Raw genomic sequence first — 22,300 nt, 5'->3', positions numbered from 1 at the left:
TTGCCAACACTGCTGTAATTCGTTTGCGGGGCCACAGAGTACCTATAGCCAGTGCCAGTTTGCCAAACTTTACAAGGATATTTCACGTAATAGTAGGAGTAGGCTGGAACTGTTTTTGGACATCAGTGAAATGCAAGTGGAGCTAAACTGATTAGTTTGTATCAGATGGCTATATTTAGAGATGTTGAGTGTAGCCAATGTCATTGCTCATCATGCTCTGTGATTACATGCGCTCAGCGTGCTGTCCGCACTTGGTAATTATCGTGAGGTTTCCACACTCCAGACCGTGAAGTCTGGACACGGACTGGTGCCCTGTGATAAGGCGGGAATGTTAAAGAGTGGAGAAGATGACTCAGTCGGGGGTGCATCCTCTCCACGCTTCCCTCTGGGGGTCCAGCCCTCTTTACCCTGTCACACACTTTGCTCTTTAACCCCGGTGATTCCAGATAGAACAACATGCGTATCGACATCGACGTTATCACACGTAACCCTGCTGAGTGTTGGGTCTCAAGCTGCCATCTACACATCTGCTGAGAGTGATGCTGGATGCGACCCAGGTCCTCATCAGCCACGATCAGTGCCTCAAAAATAACTCTTTCCTCTTTTTCTTATTGTATTCCCGGCTGCCCCAAAGGAAGCAGGAGAACTTGGGTGAAATTAGATCAAATAAACATACTGAAATGCTCCTCATTTCTCCATCGAGGCAGATGTGTGAAGCTGCGTTATGTTTTTTTTTTGTGCAGAATCGAAGGTTTACGGGAAGAAAATCAATGAGAAGTAATTATTTCCATGAGAGTTCTTTTTGTATCCCTACGGCTCTCCTTGACATGATTAATTTAGGCGGAAACATTTAATCCCCTTTCTGCAGTGAGGTTTAGGTAATGACTGCATGATGGTGTGGATCCAATTGCAGTTTACATGATTGCATTTTTTTTTACTAATGGGGCATTACTGGGATATTATACCCAGCTTCATCTGTCAGCTTGAAGAACTGCGTCACATTTAGTAACCTAATGTTGCACACAAGACTGTTAGATGCAGGTTTCCTGATACATGGTGGGATGTATAGCACACAACGGTGCACTGTCAATGCTAATGCTAATGTTTGAAGCTAGTTGCATTGCATGTGGAATTTTAGTAGATAGATTCTCAAGTGAAACAAGGTAGGTGCCTTGATGTGAAGTAGAGCTATACCAGTGGCCCACATTTCTGAGGGTGTAATGTGCAGCGTTTTGGTAGATTTCATTATCACCACGCCTTCTCTCCCAAATGTCCATCTAGAGATAAATAATCCATCCATCCATCTATACATCCATCCGTCCATCCATCCATCAGTCTTCTCTCATGACTTTACCTCTGCCGTCTGTTCTGTCTGAAGTATAAACACACTCTCTCCAACTCCCCAGTCTCTGACAGAATTTTCCCCAACGAGGCCTTCTCCATCCTGGACAGGGAGGAGTCGGCCAACTCCGTGGAAGACCTGGAAGACGTCGACGAGTGCCAGCTCGATGGGGAAAGGTTGTGCCACCAGAGGTGCATCAACACCTGGGGCTCCTACGAGTGTGCCTGTTTCCCAGGCTACACGCTGCACCAGGACGGATTCTTCTGCATGCCAGGTATGTGGCCCATTCAGCAAACACACCGCCGAGGTGTGGTGGGAGTGATCAGAGCCGTACGAATGAACAATCAATAAACTGTAGAAATTTACTGTTTATGTAAGAGTATTGAGGTGTGGCTTTTTGTCTAGAAAAAAACAGCATTGTTATACTTTATCTGCTTCACAGATGATTACAGAGCATTTGGTTCATATGCCTCATACTGTAGGTCTCTAAAGGTCTCTAACTGCCATTAGATATTACGATTCTTTCAAAAAAGGAACCTTTGTTTTCACTGGTTTCACATAAAACCCTCATGTGCAAAGACATGAATTCTAGAACTCACCGAAGTCGGCAGACAACTCCTGTAGAGTAAACACAGACTTGCGATGGGTGCTGAATGATTTACACATGCTTGGAGGAAGGCTTGTTTTAGAGATTCGGGCCAGAATCTTACAATACCTGGCAATGCAGAGATCAAAGTTCTTTTTTATTAGTGTGCCGCTCTGAAGTGGTTTTACATTTTTGTTTGGGTGTGTTCACTAGTGCAGTGATTCAAGGAATGTGACTGAACTATGATGTGTCTGTAAACGGAAATGATTTTTATTTGGATCACACATTCTTTTCAGCTGTTATGACTGGGGCTGATAATCCTTATCCACACAGAGCATGTGGTACTACATTCATTTTCAGCATCTGACCTTCAACTGACCATCATAGTAAAATCATGGCTACGTTCTTAAGAGCTGTTTTTTGTTTGTTGGATACCATACTTAAAGGAAGGCTTTTTAAAAAATAGGCAGGTTGTGACATTGCAAGGAAACTTTGTTGTATCAGGCTAGATGATTTTCTTTGTTTTTGTTGCATTGCCTCAATTAATTCACTCCTCTGCCAATATACTTAACCTTCTTTGTCACTCAGCAAAGCTAACCAGGGCTTTAAAATATATTTGTATTTTTCATTTGTGAAACCAATCATTGCCAAGCATCTTGTCTCTGTCAAGATATAAATGAGCAAGATATAAAACTGAACAGTTAATAAATATGTATACAGAAAGCAGCAGCTTACAAGCCAAGAGATTAGTTTAATGTTGAATGCTTTGAATTATATGTAATTGTATAGCACAGTAGTACTTGACATTATTTCTGTGTTGGGTGGCTGTATATCTGGGAAAGTGTGAATGATGCTGTATTTGGTTCAATATGTGAGGAGTTTCCTGGAAAATCCTGCTAATTGATGCACACAAACAAACAAATAAGGCAATAGCACCCTTCTGCTGCTCAATTTGTTTGCTGCGGTGACATATTCAGTCAAAATTGGAAAAGCACACACATCTGGCACTTGCGTTTATATCCCATGATGATTTTGACTGATGTCCTGCAAAGGGTATGAGTGCAAGCGATAGACAGCTGTGCTGTTTTGAGAAGCTTTCATTGGTTCTTTTGAAATTTTGGGACGTTTTACTTTCAATCAGAATCTTTGCAGCACATAGTTCCCTCTAGGTGTCCATTAAATATTACGTAATTATTTCCATCCTTCCATCCATTTTCCAAACTGCTTATTCTACTGGGTTGCGGGGGATCCGGAGCCTATCCCGGAAGCAACGGGCACGAGGCAGGGAACAACCCAGGATGCGGGACCAGCCCATCGCAGGGCACACTCACACATCATTCACGCACACATGCGGGCAATTTAGCAAGTCCGATTAGCCTCAGCATGTTTTTGGACTGTGGGGGGAAACCGGAGTACCCGGAGGAAACCCCACGACGACATGGGGAGAACATGCAAACTCCACACACATGTGACCCAGGCGGAGACTCGAACCCGGGTCCCAGAGGTGTGAGGCAACAGTGCTAACCACTGCACCACCATGCCGCCCCGTAATTGTTTCCACTTAAATCATATATCTAGGCTTTTCATGAATTACATCATGCCCAGATAAAGATTATGTGTCAAAACATGTGTTTTCATTTGTTCTGACTGAACATTACACCCAAGTAAGCATTAGTGTCTTCACTTTCTTGATTATGTTCGTCAGTTCACTGCCAAGAGCATATTTGTTCTCTATTGTGTTGGATCAGACAATAGTGTTATTTATATGGCCACAGAAAAGCCATACTGCTTGCATGGTTTATTTATGCTGTGATATAAAGATATATCTAAAGCAAACAGATTTCCCTCAGTCACGCTCATGATTTGGAGTAGTGTTGCCAAGACACTGTGAGCAGTGGAGGAGACGGACGCAGTTGCCTCAGGCCTTTTCAGAATGAACTGAGTTTGCCAGGGTCAGTGCTAAGCCACAGACGTCTAGTAACGGCTTCTCCAACAATATGGCTGGGATTTCAATCGGAATTCCAGAACAAACACCAGGGCTTTGGATTCCCTCACTCCCTACACGGGCTGCTCCATCTTGCCTCACAGTCCGGCCTTGGCATTTTCAGGCTTCCCACAGGAGGAAGAACGTAAGCAGGCCATGGCGACACAGGTTGAGCTAAAGAATGAGGTTCTCTGGAATACCTGCTAGGAGCTCATCGGAAACGTTTGAAGATGATCATAAATCCGCCACATGGTTAATTGGTGTTGCTCAGCATCATCATTCTCACTCCCGACATCAAGCCAGCAGACATTTCTGTGGTTGCATTTGCTGTCCGATTTCAAGCCTGAAAGGGAAATATGATCAAATGTAAAGATAATTTATACCAATAACATTTATAGAAAATGGGCTTGGAATTTATTTTTTACAGTGTTTTCATTTAGGCTTCCAAATTTTTGTTTTAGGTGCATGAATCCCTTTGATTAATTGCATCCAACCACGATAACTCTGTCAGTTATTGGAAAAAGCCATCTTTCTGTGTGGTCCATTTCCAGTGTTGGCTTTGCTTGTTTCGTTCTCCTGTTCTGCAGTAATAAGGGAGTTAACTGGGATTGTGTAGGTATGTAATCTGAGCAGAAGCCTGCAATGGTTCTTTGTGTGTGCCCCATAAGACAACCCAACGGAGGATAACAGAGTGGGACAGGAAGAGGGGAGAGCAAGGGAGCTTCCCGAAACAGACGTGCCCCCCACCTGGACCGCAGACCTCCTCAACCCCTGTGTAGGTAAGTGATCCTTTCTGCCTTGTGGTATCCAGGTTTGTCCCCTGGGAATACGGAGCACAATGCTGTAGTTCATAGTAAGGGGCCAACCTCTCACCTGTGGCTTGTACCAGAATGAACCAGCATGGTTTCCCTGTGGTTCACTCACAGACACAGTCACTCGCTGAGTCTTTATAACGAAACTGCCTGTGGGAGATCTTTCCTCACCCCTTCATACTGGCCCCAGCTTTGACTTACTTATCGTTTTTTTGTTCAAACTAATACAACTGTGTCAGCGATTCCCTTGCCCGTTCCAGGATCTGATGTAACAGTCATGCGATGTACAGTTGTCTTTTAAGAAGTGGAGAGGAAATCCAGGTGTGCAAGTGGATTTGCGGAAAACATGTGGCATGTGTAGCGCTAAGATGAATGACGGAAAAATCTAGACTGGGAGACCTTTTCCTCAGGGTGAAATAACATTGATTATTTTTAATGTTGCGTGGTATGAAAATGTCGTCCACTTACACACTTACATGCGCCATAAAGTATCGGTTTTACTCAGCATGTGACACCAAAATGATGCAGCTACAGAATCCTGCCTAACAAAGGCGACTTGCACTCCTTTTATACCGTATTACATTTAAAAAATAAGGGCACAATATCAGGACAGTGTTATGTTAATGATTTATTAAAGAATAACTGGCGTGTTTAGCGTGTGTGGCCACAGAAGAGCGGCCCAGATACATCTGGCTGATGCATCAGATTTCTTTTAAGCTTGTCTGGAGAGGCAGATCTGGGGCGTCTGATGGCAGACGGTCTGTGCCGAGGCCGGGGGGAATAAGGGGGACCGGGGCTACTCTAGCTCTGCTGGCGTGGGCGTCAGGTCCAGACCCACCTCGCAAAGCCCCTTTCCTTTTGTCTGCGGCTGTCATGTCGGCTATTCGAGGCCATCACCCGGCTGAACCCAGTGTTTCCACTGTGAACCGTTTGGCTACGTGAGTCTCCTAACTGGGAGAGACACATTTGAGCGTGATTATTGAAGTAGAAAAGCTTTGTACTGCTGGGCCTTGAAATCAGAGCCCGTCGGGGTCTCTTGTCCTCAGACCAGTCCCATACCTGCCAGAACGGTCCGAGTTTAATCAACCGCAGCCATGTTCCCTGTTTTGAGCAAAGAATTTGCTCATGTAGAAGCCAATAATCGCACTATTATTTTGTCAGGCAAGCATTTTAATCACCATAATTGAGGCCGTTTTGAGGTAGTGGGGGATGATATGTGTATGGAGAAAAGAGCCAGTCTTTCCTGTGTGGGGGAGGTACTGCTTCGGGGGCTGAGAGCTTGGGAATCCTTAGGCCAGAAATCAAGGCAGCAAAACCCTAAAACAGAGAAAAGGCAAAGCTATTGAAGAAACCATGGGAGAAAGCCCACATATCGTAAATCAGTAGAAAAGGTCAATGGGTCACAAGACCCAGGAGAAAGATGGATGAAGAATCCAGGGGAGGATGACAGGGTTGGATTTCCGAGCATGGACGTTAACGGCTCTCCGCTGCCCTTTACCTTTTCTCGTTGCAGGTAATGGGCCCTGCTCACACCTGTGCTCCATGGAGGGAGGGCAGGCTCACTGCTCCTGCTTCCCCGGCTTCTCACTGATGACCGACGGGTACTTGTGTGAAGGTGAGCAGGCAGCTGATCTTGTATCCTGTGCATACCTCCTTCTTCCTACCTCTACAAAGACAATGCCTTTGGCCCATGAGACGGCGCTTGCTATCCCTAAAATCTAATGTCATGCATCTCCTTAATAAACCAAGGTATTCTCTGTCTTTTTAAATTGGAAGTGTTATGCAGGGATAAGTAAAAAATGTACCCACTGTATCTCACATCCGATTGGTTACAACCCAGTTAAGTCCAGAGCCTAAAGCAGTGGTGAACCATAGCCAATTAGCCACTATGGGCTAAGTCTACAGTAACAAACCCCAGCTGTATAACTGTAAACCCCCACGATCTGTTAAATGGAGCTGATTTCTCTTATTTTCTTCTTATAGCATAATCGACCCTCCTGGTTCTGTCCTCTAGCTGTCATTATTTTGCGAGGAATTCAGTTGCACTATCATTACCAAGGAAAGCTGCCTTTTAATTCAAGCCCACACTTGATTAAGGAAGGCTGGGTGTCTAAGGTCGCCATGCCGATTAAATGTGTCTCAACGTGTGGCACAGGGCGGGGCTCATCCAAACATTGTAGTGTTTCCGGGTGTCGGGACTTATACGGATGACTGCAGGCCAGCCTGGATGTCATGGAATGATGTTATGTCAGAGAAGACAGTGTGCTTACGTTTACTGTAACAGCTGCTCACCGGCCTCGCGGCAAACTTCCCTTCCCTGATACAAAAACTTACAAGAATGACGCAGCCAAACATCGGCGCTGCAGTTGCATACCAACAGAGCAAAAAAATAAAAAAACTGGGAAAACTAAGCACATGATGTAAAATGACACTGATGAATACAGTCCCATTAAATTGGGCGATGCATTCGATTGATTGATCATTTCACTGTGCGACCAAGATGAATATTTTTGTTCCACAAGTCATCGGCACGGCTCAGGTGTTAACATAACAACCACGGGGCACAAATTACCATTGCGGTAGCTCCGAACTGTGAGTGCGATGAAATGTGGACACTGGTCTGAGTTCTGCTTTATAGACATTACAGCTTCTGGCTGATATATGTTTGCTGGCGTATGGTGTGGGCGTGTTCATGTGGGGAAGAAATCCTGAATTTGACGCGGTCCGTACATTATTTCCTTTTGGTCCGTGTGTGTCGAATGGTGGCTCTGTCCCAGTAAGTACTCCCATATGTTAAAGTGTGGGTGGGCAAGGTTGATTTAATCTGTCCTGCACCAAGGGAAGCGAGTCTTACTGACCTGGCAGTTTGAACCAGCAATCCAGTATAGCCTCACCTGCTAAAAACTGAGAATTTAATCAAATATAGTTCAGTGCTCTCTCTACATATGAAATCCAGATGCCCTTTTCTCTGTACTGTAACTTTCATACTTCTCTGCCGTGTAGGAATGCAGAGGAAGAATTGCTTTGAGCCACGTTCCCTTTCCTGTTGTGAATATGAAGTTGAGCACGGTGTGTTTCGCTCTGTATGAATGCTTTCGGCCTGAAGGAGACGCCGGATGTGTGGCCTCAGCTTGAAAGGCCCCCGCTGGACCGGGAGGGGGCCCCGTGCTGGCCTACATGCCTCTCACCGTGCCTCGCCTCCATTTTGTGTAGATGTGGATGAGTGCAGCACAGACGCGGCCATTTGCCCGCGCGGAGATGTTTGCGTCAACACTGCGGGATCCTACCAGTGCCTGCCTGAATCGTGCCAGGAGGGGTTCATACTCAACGGGAATAGAGAGTGCGTGGGTAAGACGACCACAGCTGGCACCATGGCCTCGCCAAGGCGCATCCTACCGCATGCCAGTGCACCCATGCATGCATTCGGCCTGCCAGTCTGCCGCATGCTCCAGAAACGGTGCCTCAGCAGCTCAGGCTGGACCGCATTTCCCAACAATCAGAAGCAAAGCTAATGTTTGCGATTGTCGCGTCACTCGGATGAAAAAGGTGAAGGTCTTTCTTTTCTGAGGTTTTCGCAGACCTCACACACGCAGGTCCCATCAATTGCGGTTTGTTAAATTAGCACAAAATTTTAACAAATAACAAATAAACATGATTTCCTCTCTCCAAGATAATTAATTTTGAAGACAGTTGAGTGGTAGACGCTACAGTAATCCAAAAACATGTGGTTAGTTGAATTTGTGTCCTTGTTAGTTTGAATTGCATCCTTGTGTCAAAATTGCTAAATGGACTGTGATTAGCTAGAGACTCACTCTAATACTGTAATGGATAAACAGGTATAGAAGATGGAGGGACGGATTATTATTAATATAGAAAGTTTACCCACTGTGAGCATCTACATGTGCACATTGGTGGATTACCCTACAATTATATTAATGATCCACATACAGGCGGATGTTTGAAATTGATACCCTGCTGTATCTTCATCAGAATTTTTTATACTTCTATCACTATTTGCATGCATCATACCTGCACAACCTTTCTGAGTCTGTAAGTAAAAGTTGCAAGACTGCTTTTGATATCTGGGGCTTCGGTATCCAGGGATTCGCCTCTCGGAAACTAAAACATTCAGTTAAATTATGGGCTTGTGAGGGGATCTTCCTCCCCCGCCCATGTGTCTATGGTAAATCGGATAATAACCAACAGGTACTTTTTTCCAGTCTTTTCACCTGTCAATTAAAAGCCAGCCCAGGGCGTAATGTGTCAGATGTCGCTGCCTAAAAACCTCAATGGTCTGCTTCCGTCTTGCCTGGTTTGACGCCTGGCCAGGACAGATACATAATTTACCCTCCCGTGCCTAACAGTGCCGAACGCGCCAGTGACGTTACAGAATGTTGAATCATTCTGCGCATTTTAAAAAGCTGTTGCTTAAGTGGATTTTCCCTGTGCACTGTGAATGGCGACTCTGTGACAAGGCGAAAGGCACAAATGACCGATTCATTCCTCTCAGCGATGAAAAACGCGACGTTGGGTTCGCTCCCACGCCCAAGCTAAGAAGAAATGTGGCTGTAAGTCGAAGGCGAGGTCTGCATTTTACCCACTGAGTGGAAGGTGCTGTACGCTAAGTGGCCTGCTAATCCCTCCACCCTGGGGAATCCATGGAAGGTGCTCGAATTTCGTAAGGACTCCCCTCTTTTTTGCGTGACTCACAGAGATATTCTGCCTCCCAACACCGAAATGTCGTAGACTGCGTCGCCTTCCGGTAAATTCTGAACGCCACCTTCAGAAACAGCTTCAGGTTGAGGGCAGAGAGCGCCCCCTTCAGTGCAGGACCTCATGACTTCCTGTAATATCCCCTCCATCCCAGGCTGTGTATGGAACGTAACCCAGGTGGGCTCAGTACAGGACTGTTCTGTGCTACACTGCAGCTTCGGTCTGCAATCTTTAACATCTGGTTCTTCTTGACAGACCTCAATTTAAAATGATCCCACTGCCTCTCTCGAGCATTTAAATATGAAGAGACCCCCATGAAAGCATAGGGGAATACTTATTACCCATATTATTATACTTATTACTATTAGCATTTGTTTTGCAGGTGTCTTTGTATGAAATGACATGACATACTCAGACACGCATGCCTTGTAATTTCATGCTTTATACACCTGGATCTTTCCACCAAAGCAGTCCAAGAGAAGTGTCTTTCTTCAGGAGCAGAAAAGAAAGAATGTTACTCTGGTATCATAAATCTGACATTTTAGTTATTCTGCCCCCCCCCTCCCCCCACCTTTGTGTTCGCTGAGGAAAAGCCTTTACAAGGCAACAAACTAAAGCCTTTCCCTTTTGTGTTTACAGCACAACCTGTCATGCATTCATTTGCTTGTTCAAACACAGACCTTCTTGTGGGATTCGCCCACTTTTGGGGGGGGGGGTCTTCATAACTGGGACTCTGCCACACGCTGGACCCCCCTTAGAGGCTCTCAAGCCGGGTAGTAATCACTTTCGCGTGACTGTGGGATTTCCGGGGGTTAACTTCCGAAACAATGGCCTCATCTGTGCTGTGACTCACCCTGCTGGGCGGAGAGTGAGCCTAATGAATCTGTACTAGACCTGCTCTTTTCTCTCGAGCTGAAGTTTGTGCTTGTGCCATCCTGATAAGGCTCTGGTGTCATTAAATGCCGCCTTGTGCACTAATTGCCCTAGCTTAAGAGCACAGACGTCCCTCAACAACCTTCAACAAATCCTTTACGGCTATAGTTGCACGTGCCGATGTGGCCGGTACTCTTACTTTGGGGGGGTGATCCTTCCTGGTGCCTCCCACAGTAAGGTGGACTCCCTCTAAAGCAGTTTCCCAACCCGGTCCTAAGGGGCCCACAGATGATCCACATTTTCAGCTCCCTGCAAGACAGTCCACATGTTTTATCCCTACCAGGAGCTGGGAAGGAGCAGAAACGTGGACTGTCTGCAGGGCCCTGAGGATTAGATTGGGGAACACTGCTCTGAAGTTCTCTGCATGTGTCTGTGAGTGGAGCGCCAGGCGATGCAGCGGAGAGCCTGAGTGCGGTTCTCAAGGACTGTCGCCACTGCTCCCATGGAAACCCAAGGGACCAGCCCCTCCTTCAAACGTCACACACTTCATCTCCGTCTCTCTCTCTTTCCTTTTCGCCTCGTCTCCCCACAGATGTGAACGAGTGCGTCACTAACGCTCACAGCTGCCAGGCCAACGAGAAATGCGTCAACAGCATGGGGTCCTTTATGTGCCAGAGGCAGATGATATGCCCAGCAGGGTACCAGGCAAGAGATGGGGTTTGCGAAGGTATGTCCCCCCACCCCCCCCCCCCACCTCTTGTGACAGCTGCCATTTAAAGCACAAAGTCACATGTCCACATTGTAGGCACCTCAAGGCTCATTGTAGGCTTCAGCAGTAGTGAATTCATACATCTGCACAAAATGAGGCAAGCAGCCCCACACCCTGGCTTCTTCCCGAGGGGCCACTGATCACTTGCAATCATAACGCCTCAGAGTAAGAACAGAATCTGGTTTATTCACATTTATTTGAGTTTATGACCGTAGTAGCTAAGAGGGTGGGGCCCATGGAAACACAGTGCAGATTACAGTCCCCCATATCTCTGCAGTCCATCCAGAGTTTGCTAGCGGAGCCGCGGTGCCCTGGAAGACGAACTAGCCTCAGAACATTCCAGAAACGCTCGTAGTGGAGCAGCCGTGCCCTTATGTGGAAATGCAATGAAACAGAGCTATAAAAATAGACCCGTAATTAATAAAGCTATTGCCACGAGTAATAATAGAGCATTATTAAATTGTGTTTGGCCCAGACTTTGCAGATTTGACCTCCTACCCAATTGCTTTTTTTCTGAGGTGGTTCATTTGATTTCAAATCTGATCTGCATGGGCTCCGCCAGGTGCAGTAAGTCGGTGTCAGGATCAGGAGAGTGGGTCACTGCTGCCGGCACCCTGTCAGCACTGGGGGACACGCCGATAACAGCAGCTGCTAATAGCTGGCATTTTTTTCCTTTGTCTGGCGTAGCTACTCCACGCGGGCTGGCGGCTGTGCAGTGATGGGCAGCAAGTGGGTAATTGTCTTGCAGACGTGCGAAAGCACAGGTTTACCGATAGACTCGCCACGGGTCTTCGTCTGGACCCGGTGTCGGGGAAAAGGCCAATAGATGGGGCCTGATGATTAAAGTAACTGGAAAGTGAACTGGCTAACTGAGGATTATCAGCACAGAATGAAAGCAGAAATCGCCATCCTGACACCGACAGCTCGTGCGCAGCGCTGACGGGAGCTGGAATCCACAGAATGAAGATCTCGCAAATAATGATGGAAAGGGCCCCAGTCAGCTCTTTACAGGAGCATGCTGTGCGTGTGCCTGTTAACATCCTTGCACAAATCGCAGTTCCCTAATTTTTGTAATGCCTTCCGTTATTCACTGAGATACGTACACACAGGTTTTTGCTCTTACTGCAGCCATGACAACAAAATTGACTGTTCTGACGCAATTTTAGAGACGTAAAAGCATTGGAAAGGATGTTGTGATTCAGTCTGATCGGTGAGGATGGGCCCAGGGCCCGTCTTTGAACCAAAAGTGACACCTAGTGGTGAAAGTGTCAAACATCTAACAAAGCCAGAGGGGAACACAATTCACACACTTCTGTTATACTGCATCATTTTATAGACTGTTTAATCCATATACAGCTGAAAATGACAATATGACTTTCACCTATATCCATTCCCCCCTCTTTTTTTTTGCCTGGGGGCAGATGTTGATGAGTGCGCCTTGGGGACGCACAACTGTGCAGTGGGCTTTGAGTGCCAGAATATGCAAGGCTCCTTCTCCTGCCAAACCAGGCAGAGATGCTTCACTGGGTTCAGCCAGGACACACATGGCAACTGTGTTGGTAGGTGGCTTGGCCTCTCTCATTGGCTGGTGCTGTGGGATGGATGGCTGTAGTAGGTTACTGAGCAGACCCCACTGAATGGGGAATGTCCGCCCTGGGATTGCAGTGCATAGACCTTAATTGGGAAACATGACTTCCATTGCATTTCTTTAGAGCAGTGATTCCTAATCCGGTCCTCAGCTACCCACGTTTTTGCTCTCTCCCAACTCACTACGAGACAGTCCATATTTTTGCTCCTTCTGAGTTGGGAGGGAACAAAAACGTGGACTGTCTGTTGGTCCCCGAGGACCGGATTGGGAAACACTGCTTTAGAGGAAAAGATATCCGAGCCATGACAGAGTGCGCGTAGGGTGTAAAATGACATAATGGGGGTGGACATGGCACATCAGACAATCTTCCTTGTATCCCCGATCCCCTTCCCTGCTCCTCCCTAGATGTCGATGAGTGCAGCAGCCTGGAGGAGCCCTGCAGCTCTGGCTTCAACTGCATCAACACTGTGGGCTCGTACACCTGCCAGCGCAAGATCATCCTGTGCAGCCAGGGCTATCACACCAGCGCCGATGGAGCCCGGTGCATTGGTACAGCGGGTCTCTCTCACCGAAGCCAGATTAGGCTTTATTTAGTTACAATAAGTGAGAGATCAATTGAAAACGACAGCAAGTTTGTTTTGGGATTTGAACCAGCAGTCTACAGGTTATAGGTCTGGGGTTTCAGTCATTGTGCCACAGCAAGAACAAGTAGTTTAGCGAATAATCTGATAGGAAGACAGGAAAATGGGCAGCAGTAATGAAAGTGATGTATGTGACATGTGGATGCATGACCCCGCTAACTCTTATCCCTGGCCACCCCGTGCCCCACTCCGCCTCTGCGACCCAGATGTCGACGAGTGTCAGACTGGTGCCCACCGCTGCGGAGAGGGCCAGATCTGCCAGAACCTGCCGGGGACTTACCGCTGCAACTGCCAGACGGGCTACCAGCCTGACCTGATCCGTGGGACCTGCGTGGGTATGACATGGACCGTGGGGCAGGGGAATGGGGGAGTGTATGTTTGTAAGGCAGTGACAGGGTTAACAAAACAAAGGCAATCTTGATGGGATACACTCCTGGGAAATAAATACTGGGTGATTGAAGAGCTTTCATGCGGTCCAACATGCTGTCTCAATGCATCATGGGAAAGGATGACTCTCAGACCAATGGATGATATTTTTCTCTGTCAAACCTGACTGGGACCACAAACGGAGGCAAGAAGGATGTCTGTGCCGGTGAGCGGTGTGCTTATCTTACCGCTGCCCCGTGGACTCCAGGGGGGAGTCTGTGCTGACGCAGCCCGCTGTGACTTAATGAAGCACAGCAGCTCTGTGTTCAGGCTATCAGCCAAGCGCCTGCCTTCCCCCCACATTTGCGATAATTGGTCGTCTGCATCGTCCTTTGCTGCACATCTGTTATTTTCTGAGCAGAGGCTTTCGTTCAAAGAAGCTCCGGTAACTTACAGCTTAACTTTTGAGCTTTGCATTGGAGACCCATCACCACGTGATTTAGCTTTATATCCAACTGACTTACAGCTTTAGAGCAGAGACTCATCGCCATGTGATTTAGCTTCATATCGAAATGACTTACAGCTTTAGAGCAGAGACTCATCGACATGTGATTTACCTTCATATCCAACTGACTTACAGCTTTAGAGCAGAGACTCATCGACATGTGATTTAGCTTCATATCAAAATGACTTACAGCTTTAGAGCAGAGACTCATCGCCATGTGATTTAGCTTCATATCGAAATGACTTACAGCTTTAGAGCAGAGACTCATCGCCATGTGATTTAGCTTCATATCGAAATGACTTACAGCTTTAGAGCAGAGACTCATCGCCATGTGATTTAGCTTCATATCGAAATGACTTTCAGCTTTATAACAGAGACTCATCGCCATGTGATTTAGCTTCATATCGAAATGACTTACAGCTTTAGAGCAGAGACTCATCGACATGTGATTTAGCTTCATATCGAAATGACTTACAGCTTTAGAGCAGAGACTCATCGTCATGTGATTTAGCTACATATCCAACTGACTTACAGCTTTAGAGCAGAGACTCATCGCCATGTGATTTAGCTTCATATCGAAATGACTTACAGCTTTAGAGCAGAGACTCATCGACATGTGATTTAGCTTCATATTGAAATGACTTACAGCTTTAGAGCAGAGACTCATCGCCATGTGATTTAGCTTCATATCGAAATGACTTACAGCTTTAGAGCAGAGACTCATCGCCATGTGATTTAGCTTCATATCGAAATGACTTACAGCTTTAGAGCAGAGACTCATCGACATGTGATTTAGCTTCATATCGAAATGACTTACAGCTTTAGAGCAGAGACTCATCGTCATGTGATTTATCTACATATCCAACTGACTTACAGCTTTAGAGCAGAGACTCATCGCCATGTGATTTAGCTTCATATCGAAATGACTTACAGCTTTAGAGCAGAGACTCATCGACATGTAATTTAGCTACATTTCCGAATGACTTACAGCTTTAGAGCAGAGACTCATCGCCATGTGATTTAGCTACATATCCAAGTGACTTTCAGCTTTATAAATCTGCTTATATATGTTTTAGCTGCATAAGCCAAATGAGTCACAGGTTAAAATCTCACTTCATTTTTTTGCTCTTTATTTGAAATACCTTGCTCTTTAACCGATGTGCCCCCATCCCACCTGGTCCCCCCACCCTCTCTCTGACAGATGTGAACGAATGCTGGCGGTACCCGGGCCGGCTGTGTGCCCAGACATGCGAGAACACCCCCGGCTCCTATCGGTGCACTTGCACAGCCGGCTTCTCACTGTCTGTGGATGGCAAGAACTGTGAAGGTACCTCCCCCACCCAAGTCCACCCAAAACTAATACACACACTGCATGTATTAGATATAAATGACATTTTACAGCTATATTACGGTTTTTCCTAGACTTCGAGCCAGCAGCCATTTGTAACATACTGCATAAAATATGAGTGATGGTCTAAAATCAGTCTGCAGCGACACAGCCCAATCATTAAATGACACACGGCTCTCTGGGCCTCTCATCCCTGCTATTAAAAGAGCCACATTAACCGCAGAACACGATGTCCAGTTTGCTACATGGCTATCCATTATTGAAACTGTCGAAAGCGTGGTTTGGCCCTAACTGGACATTGTTTTAGGGTTTGACGCCGAGTGAAAATTATTTAATTGCTTTGCACTGTTTTTATTTTGCGGTTGTGGTGTTTGTTAACCCATTTAGAGGCATTTTACTGGAGTAATTAAGTCCATGAAATCAAACCAGCTAGTTTAGCAATGCTGGCAGCGTCTCGTATGAAATGAAGGTTGTTTACCGCCAAGGCACAGTGTGAGACGTACCATCACTGACGTGAGCATGCCCGTTGACTGCAACCGTGTGTAACTTGTTCAGATATGAACGAATGCAACAGCAACCCCTGCAGTCAGGAATGCGCCAACATCTACGGTTCATATCAGTGTTACTGCAGGCAAGGCTTCTACCTCAAGGAAGATGGACACACTTGTGAAGGTAAAACCAAGTGGGCCACCCTACTATAAAGTCATTTAATCATTTTATTCGATGAACGTGACTTAATAAATATGAAGCCTTTTCCTTTAAATATTTGATTTGAAGACACTGTGGCAATAAAAATGAAATGGGCTCAGTGGTGTTATATTGAATCGTTCTGTATTGACTATACAATGACACAATATTTCCATGAGTGGAGACACTCAGTCGATAATGCCATGACTTATGTCATAAGTGACTGATTTTCATTGGGCTCAGTGACCGAGCCCAAATATCAGATACAGTAGCATCTGTCATTGATTTTGTTGTAGTTCACTCACACCTACACACGGACGTGTATAACTAAAACCGTTGTGAATTTCCATTGTCTCATATTTTGTTAACGAGGACTTACACCAACTTGAAAATAGATAAAAATTTCTAGCATGAAAAAAATCTTGTAGAAATCTTGTTGGGTGTCCATACATCATCCAAGGTTTCAGATTTTAAAACCTCTCACAGAATAGCTAAATGAGGCTAAATTCATTAGACATCCATGCATTACACAGCAAACATTCACACACACACAGTGCTGATGATGTGCCCTCCCATAGTCTTGTAGTCTCCAACCTGATGGCCCCCAGGTGGGCTGTGTCATGTGACCCAGTGGGTCAGCGAGGCGGTCAGGTGCAATAGGTACGGTGCCTGATGGTGCGTCTCTGATCGTCTCCTACTTGGCTTGCAGACATCGATGAGTGCTCCCAGAGCGTGGGCCACCTCTGCGCCTTCAAATGCGTCAACATCCCCGGCAGCTATCAATGCGCCTGCCCGCCGACTGGATACTCCATGTCCCCCAACGGGCGTACTTGCCGAGGTTAGAACCCCCGTCTCCTTGCACCCTAAAAGCCAGGTCAGGTAAGCATCTCTCACTGTGGAGTCTGGCTGCCAAGCACTGTCGGCTGTTTTCCCGCCCATCCCCGAAGCTCAGCGTTAGCGAATTTGCTAATGAATCGGGACGAGGATGGGATGCGGCGAGCCGGAACGGGCGACGCGCAGGTGAAACGAGATGCATAATTAATTACTGCTGGAGTCAGACTGGTATTGACTCCTGGCGGAATGAAGAGTGGCACCGCTGCCTCTGCCAGTCGGAGCTGCTCCTGATGTCCGTGCAGCTGTCGCCAGGCTGCACGATGGTCGCGTGTCCCTGCGCCGTGACCATATAACCCCAGAGGCACACAGAGCCGTGCACAGGTTCCCGCCAAGGTGCTGATCCGGGTTCCCTGAAGCCACCATCTGCAGATGTTCCCTCATAACCCCCAGTTCATTCATGCTAATTGGGATTTTCCCTGACACGCCTTCCTCCTATTCAGCCCCCTACTGACCTGTTTGTCCTGTCCGGCAGACATCGACGAGTGCACCATCGGCGCCCACAACTGCAGCGCCACGGAGACCTGCTACAACGTCCAGGGCGGCTTCCGCTGCCTGTCTTTCAGCTGCCCGGCCAACTACCGCAGGGTGTCAGACATGTGAGTGCTGTCTCTGGGAGCATGGGAGTCTCACGCTCCTCATTCCCTCAGGCCTTATCTCCCCCTCCCCCGACTAAATGCTAATATGATATGTGAGCAAAATACTCTGATCCAAGCTCTGAGACAGACTTCGGTCCCATGGGAATGTCACAGCAGTGAATTCCGATTTAAATTCCCATATAGAAAGCTGCAAAAAACAGTGAGAAAGATCACTGATGGACACAGAGAGCCCATCACACTATAAGGGAACCATGGGTGAATGTCGGTGTGATGAGACACAAAGCATAGCCGTGAGCTTCCAGCACCGAGAGCCCAGAGGCAGCCTCGTTAACATGCCACGTCTCCTGGATTATTATGACGTTCGTCGTATTTTCTGCTAAGAGTGGGAAGGGGTCACTTGTGACCGGCATCTGTGATGGCGTGGGGACATTGGCGGAATGACTGCCATGCTTTGAGAGAGCAGAATCCCACTCTCTGGGGACGAAGGCGTAAGCAGCAGGTGTAAATAAAGCGGCTCGCAAAGCATTCGCTCGAGAATGAAACTACTGCAGCGTGTCAAACCCAAACCAGGCAGTTTGTGAGGCACTTATGTTTATCATCCTTCCTTAATTACATGATTGCATCCATCCATTCACCCATCCATCCATCTATCCATGTGTTCATCTTTAAATCAGGTGAGAATTATGCTCAATTATTTATACAGTATATTAAAAAATATAACCTACCCTATAAAGTAATATTAGTTTTCCAAAATATTCAGGAATATTCCTGGAGTGAAATTATCGGTATGAGTTAATGTAATGAACAGCTAACTGGGAGCTCTGGTTGCTGTGGTTTGACTCTGCCCACCCTGTACCCGTCTCCCAGACGCTGCGAGCGCATCAGCTGCCCGAATTTCCTGGAGTGTCAGAACATGCCTCTGAGGATCACGTACTACCAACTGAACTTCCAAACCAACATCATCATCCCGGCTCTGATCTTCCGCATCGGGCCGTCGCCTGCCTACTCTGGGGACAGCATCATCATCCGCATCACCCGCGGCAACGAGGAGAACTACTTCAGCACCCGCAAGCTCAATGCCTACACTGGCGCCGTGTACCTGCAGCGGCAGGTGCGCGAGGCCCGCGATTTCCTCATCGACGTCGAGATGAAGCTCCTCCGTCAGGGCAGTTTCACCACCTTCCTGGCCAGGATCTACGTTTTCATCACCGCCCACTCACTCTAACGGCCACGGCTGTTGGCGCGTACAATATGGTGCTCCAGATCTCTTCAAGCATCGTTTATATGACAGCTGTTAATGAAGAGGCCTCCGTTAGATGTATGCCCTTGCATACTCCTGTCTGAATGTCCGCTAAATGAAATATTACCAAAGACTTTACCGTTAATTTTATGTAGTGATAGATCTGTGGTTTGGTGTTTTGGTCGCACTGATTACACGCAGAGAAATCCAAGGAGGAGTGTTACTTGCAGAAACACCTGTTGGTCTGCACCTCACACCAGACGCTATGTAGCCACGTATTTTCCCTCTTGACTGGCTTGATTCTCGTCCTGTATTACTCAGCAGATTTTATTTTATTTTATTCCTTGCTCAGTGTTTTCTGTCCTCTACCTGAGAACACAATAAGCAATCAAATGGATGATGGATGTATGATAATTTTTAAGCCTGTGTTTTAACCCTTTAACTTAACTCTTTAACAAGGGTTGAAGAGAGCTCCTTTGGAAAGGTTATTCTTGACATTCGCATGGTGAGACCATGTGACACAGATGCCAGCACTGAAAATTGCCTTTTATAAGTAGTTGAGGTTTTAGTGTTTTTTTTTTCTGGCCGCAGTTTCCGTCAGTGTGTTACTGTCTTAAAATCGTCTCAGGGTAAACAAAATAGAAACAACCCAGTCTGCATTAGTTCTCTCCATTAAACACCTCCTGTATAACAAACTGGTTTCTGTGTCTTGTTTTGGGGGGGGGGGTGCTTGCATATTGAGATACTGCAGATATCTGTCTGGGGGAGGTTTGGCTGAACAAGCTCACGTTTAGGTGTGTATGAGTTTGTAATGTTGTGATGAAATCCTGCGTTGTATCAAAGCTGATAAATTGACCTCTGTATGTTGCGTAAGTTGTGTTCACATCATGTATCTGTGCAATTTATTTGAAACCATTTCTTTGAGCCTACAACACATAATGTAAAAATGATCTATATAGCATATTGATATTTTGACAAAATCAAGCTATCCTAAAATTCTACGATTCAGCTTGTCTGTTCCTAGACAGAAACAAAGCAAGACTGATAACATCAAACAGATGAGGATGTTTAAACGAGTCAATCAGTCATATTTAAATAAACACTGTATCTCCTTCTGGAATAATAAAGGCATCATTAAATATATAATTGTTTGCAAGCATGCAGCAGGTAATCATGCAGGTGAAAGGCGTCACTGTACTGCACAGTGTATGTCTCGATGGGCTAAATCTCTGTGCCTGAGATCAGGGAGTCTTCAGTTCAAGCCCAGTCTTGGTCCTTCAGCAAGGCCATTAACCCCCAGCTACCCAGGTGCTGCTATGGATGGCTGCCCGTTGCAGTCAGCTTGCTCTCATCTACAGAGTGCAAGTTGGGGGAGGTGTGAGGGTCATTTTCCCATGGAGATCAGTAAAGTATCAGTTATTATTGCTACTGTTTAGTAACATGATTCATACTTTTTGTTTTCTAGACTCATGGTAGAATTATTTGGAAGATGAGAAACAAAATATGTACATAATTTCAGGAGAATAGTAAAACGTTCTGGCCACAATGAGGCTGAAAATTAAAGTGGTTATATTTTTATAGAATATAAGCACTATTCTATTAATCAGCTTTTAGCAGTCAGACTGCGCTTTGCAGAGAGACAGCAGGGCTTCTCCCAGTCAGCAAGTGGGCCTGGAGCTCCATGCGGTGTGGAGATTCAGTGCTCCCTCCTCCAGGACCCATGCGGCAGCCGCTCGTCTCCTCTGCTGGCCTCCGACTCCACCTGGCTTCTATCATCGGTGTTTCCTCGTCAGAATCACAGCAGCCAGCTGCGGTTGCCAGAAGGGGGTTTCAGCTCGATACACAGCTTCCCTACCGCATCCATCCAAGAGCTTTTCCTACATTCACTTCCAATCATCATAGCCCTATGATAGTTTAAACCAGTGTTTCCCGATCCGATCCTCAGGGACCCACAAACGGTCCACGTTTTTGCTCCCTTCCAGCTCCATGTCAGTCAGTCCACATTTTTGCACATTCACTGTCTGTGGGTCCCTGAGCACCGGACTGGGAATCACTGGTTTTGAGGACCGGACGCAGTGGTTTCTGGGTGAGCCAGCAGGCTCTGAATACCATTAAAATCAGAAAATCAAAATAACTCCTACCTGTGGCTAACATTTTTATGGGTAACATTTTTATGGCTAACATTTTTAACATTTCCAGTCCCACACGGATAACGAAGGTCCGCAGAATTAATTGGTTATATAAAGAGTGGGTGAAGAAACACCGATTATTCTGTTTTCTAGGAGTTTTCAGTTTGTATTTTCAATGCTGCAAACTGAAAATTATGGCAACTACTTTCCATATCGGAAACTCGCGCTCATAGGCACTTCTTCAATATTCCAATGTTGTACAAGTTGAAGCATTTTGCCTGGGGCCGTTTTTTTTTCTTTTTGAATCTGGAGGTGAACATCACCATCTGTTGGTGATGAAGCATATTGCGGGGTTTTTACAGTACTTGGGTAACAGTGGTCAGGTTTCAGCTGTGTGTGTGTGGAGTTCTCTGTGATGATGATGTAGTGAGTAAATGGTGATGGAAGCTCTGGGTACCCGCAAGGTCCACAGACACACAATAAGGAGAACTGATGTCTATCTCGCTCTGTGATGGACTTGCACCCTATCCAGAGAGAACCTCTGCCTGCATCTGCGATACACTCTATACTGGTTAAGCGGCTGTAAGACAATGGATGAATCTACAATTCTCAAGAGGCTTATTAATAATAACACTAATCTGTTACTTTCCTCTGATGTTTTTTATATCAATATTAGCTTCTTTGTATTTATTAACTTACCAACAATCTATTCATGTCATCTGGTCTCTTACACCCAGCACCAAATGAGAAAACATGTAGATTATTCACTAACAACAAAAATGTAGATAGATTAGATAAAGTGAACAGGTCAATATAACCGATCTTCACTGAGGAAGAAATAAATCTAAATCAGGACCCTGTAGCTCCTGTAGACGCATCCAAAGATACCTGACATGTCTACCTAACCCTAATCCTAACCCTTTAACACATCAGCTTCAAATGTTCAATTACCAGTAAAGCAATTTATCCTGGTAAATCAGGGGTGGGGAACCTAATCCATAGAGGGCCAATGGTGGTGCAGGTTTTTGGGATGGCTTCTTAATCAGCCAATAACAGAGAGCCTCCAGGACAGGAGTTGAGAAACACTGTTTTATTATTGGCTGATTGAAAGGTCATCCCAAAAATCCGCACCCACACCAGCCCTCCACAGAACCGGTTCCCCACCCCTGACGTAAATTTACAAATTTTAAGGAATATTAACATGCCACAGATGCTTCAGATTGACAT

The 22,300-nt window shown here is 46.1% G+C and overlaps 1 protein-coding gene across 50 annotated transcripts in view; it reads left to right on the top strand.

Moving 5' to 3' along the window:
- The window catches only part of fbln2 (fibulin 2), a 54,052-nt gene extending 34,413 nt beyond the window's left edge, over positions 1–19,639 (top strand). For 49 of the 50 annotated variants that reach the window (XM_049022708.1, XM_049022698.1, XM_049022727.1 and 46 more), the window contains 13 exons: positions 1,407–1,616; positions 4,581–4,691; positions 6,238–6,339; positions 7,938–8,072; positions 10,903–11,037; positions 12,501–12,638; positions 13,073–13,216; positions 13,515–13,643; positions 15,381–15,506; positions 16,083–16,199; positions 16,924–17,052; positions 17,581–17,704; positions 18,572–19,639. In XM_049022708.1, coding sequence (XP_048878665.1) covers positions 1,407–1,616; positions 4,581–4,691; positions 6,238–6,339; positions 7,938–8,072; positions 10,903–11,037; positions 12,501–12,638; positions 13,073–13,216; positions 13,515–13,643; positions 15,381–15,506; positions 16,083–16,199; positions 16,924–17,052; positions 17,581–17,704; positions 18,572–18,929 — 1,958 coding nt within the window. In that variant the 3' untranslated portion in view covers positions 18,930–19,639. The remainder of the gene's footprint in view (positions 1–1,406; positions 1,617–4,580; positions 4,692–6,237; positions 6,340–7,937; positions 8,073–10,902; positions 11,038–12,500; positions 12,639–13,072; positions 13,217–13,514; positions 13,644–15,380; positions 15,507–16,082; positions 16,200–16,923; positions 17,053–17,580; positions 17,705–18,571) is intronic. The other variant, XM_049022704.1, reaches the window with a different exon arrangement.
- Positions 19,640–22,300: the final 2,661 nt, after the last annotated feature.

The sequence above is a fragment of the Brienomyrus brachyistius genome, chromosome 8 (assembly GCF_023856365.1).
Source record: "Brienomyrus brachyistius isolate T26 chromosome 8, BBRACH_0.4, whole genome shotgun sequence".
Classification (NCBI taxonomy): Eukaryota; Metazoa; Chordata; class Actinopteri; order Osteoglossiformes; family Mormyridae; genus Brienomyrus; species Brienomyrus brachyistius.
This window is presented reverse-complemented; position numbering and strand designations above follow the sequence as displayed.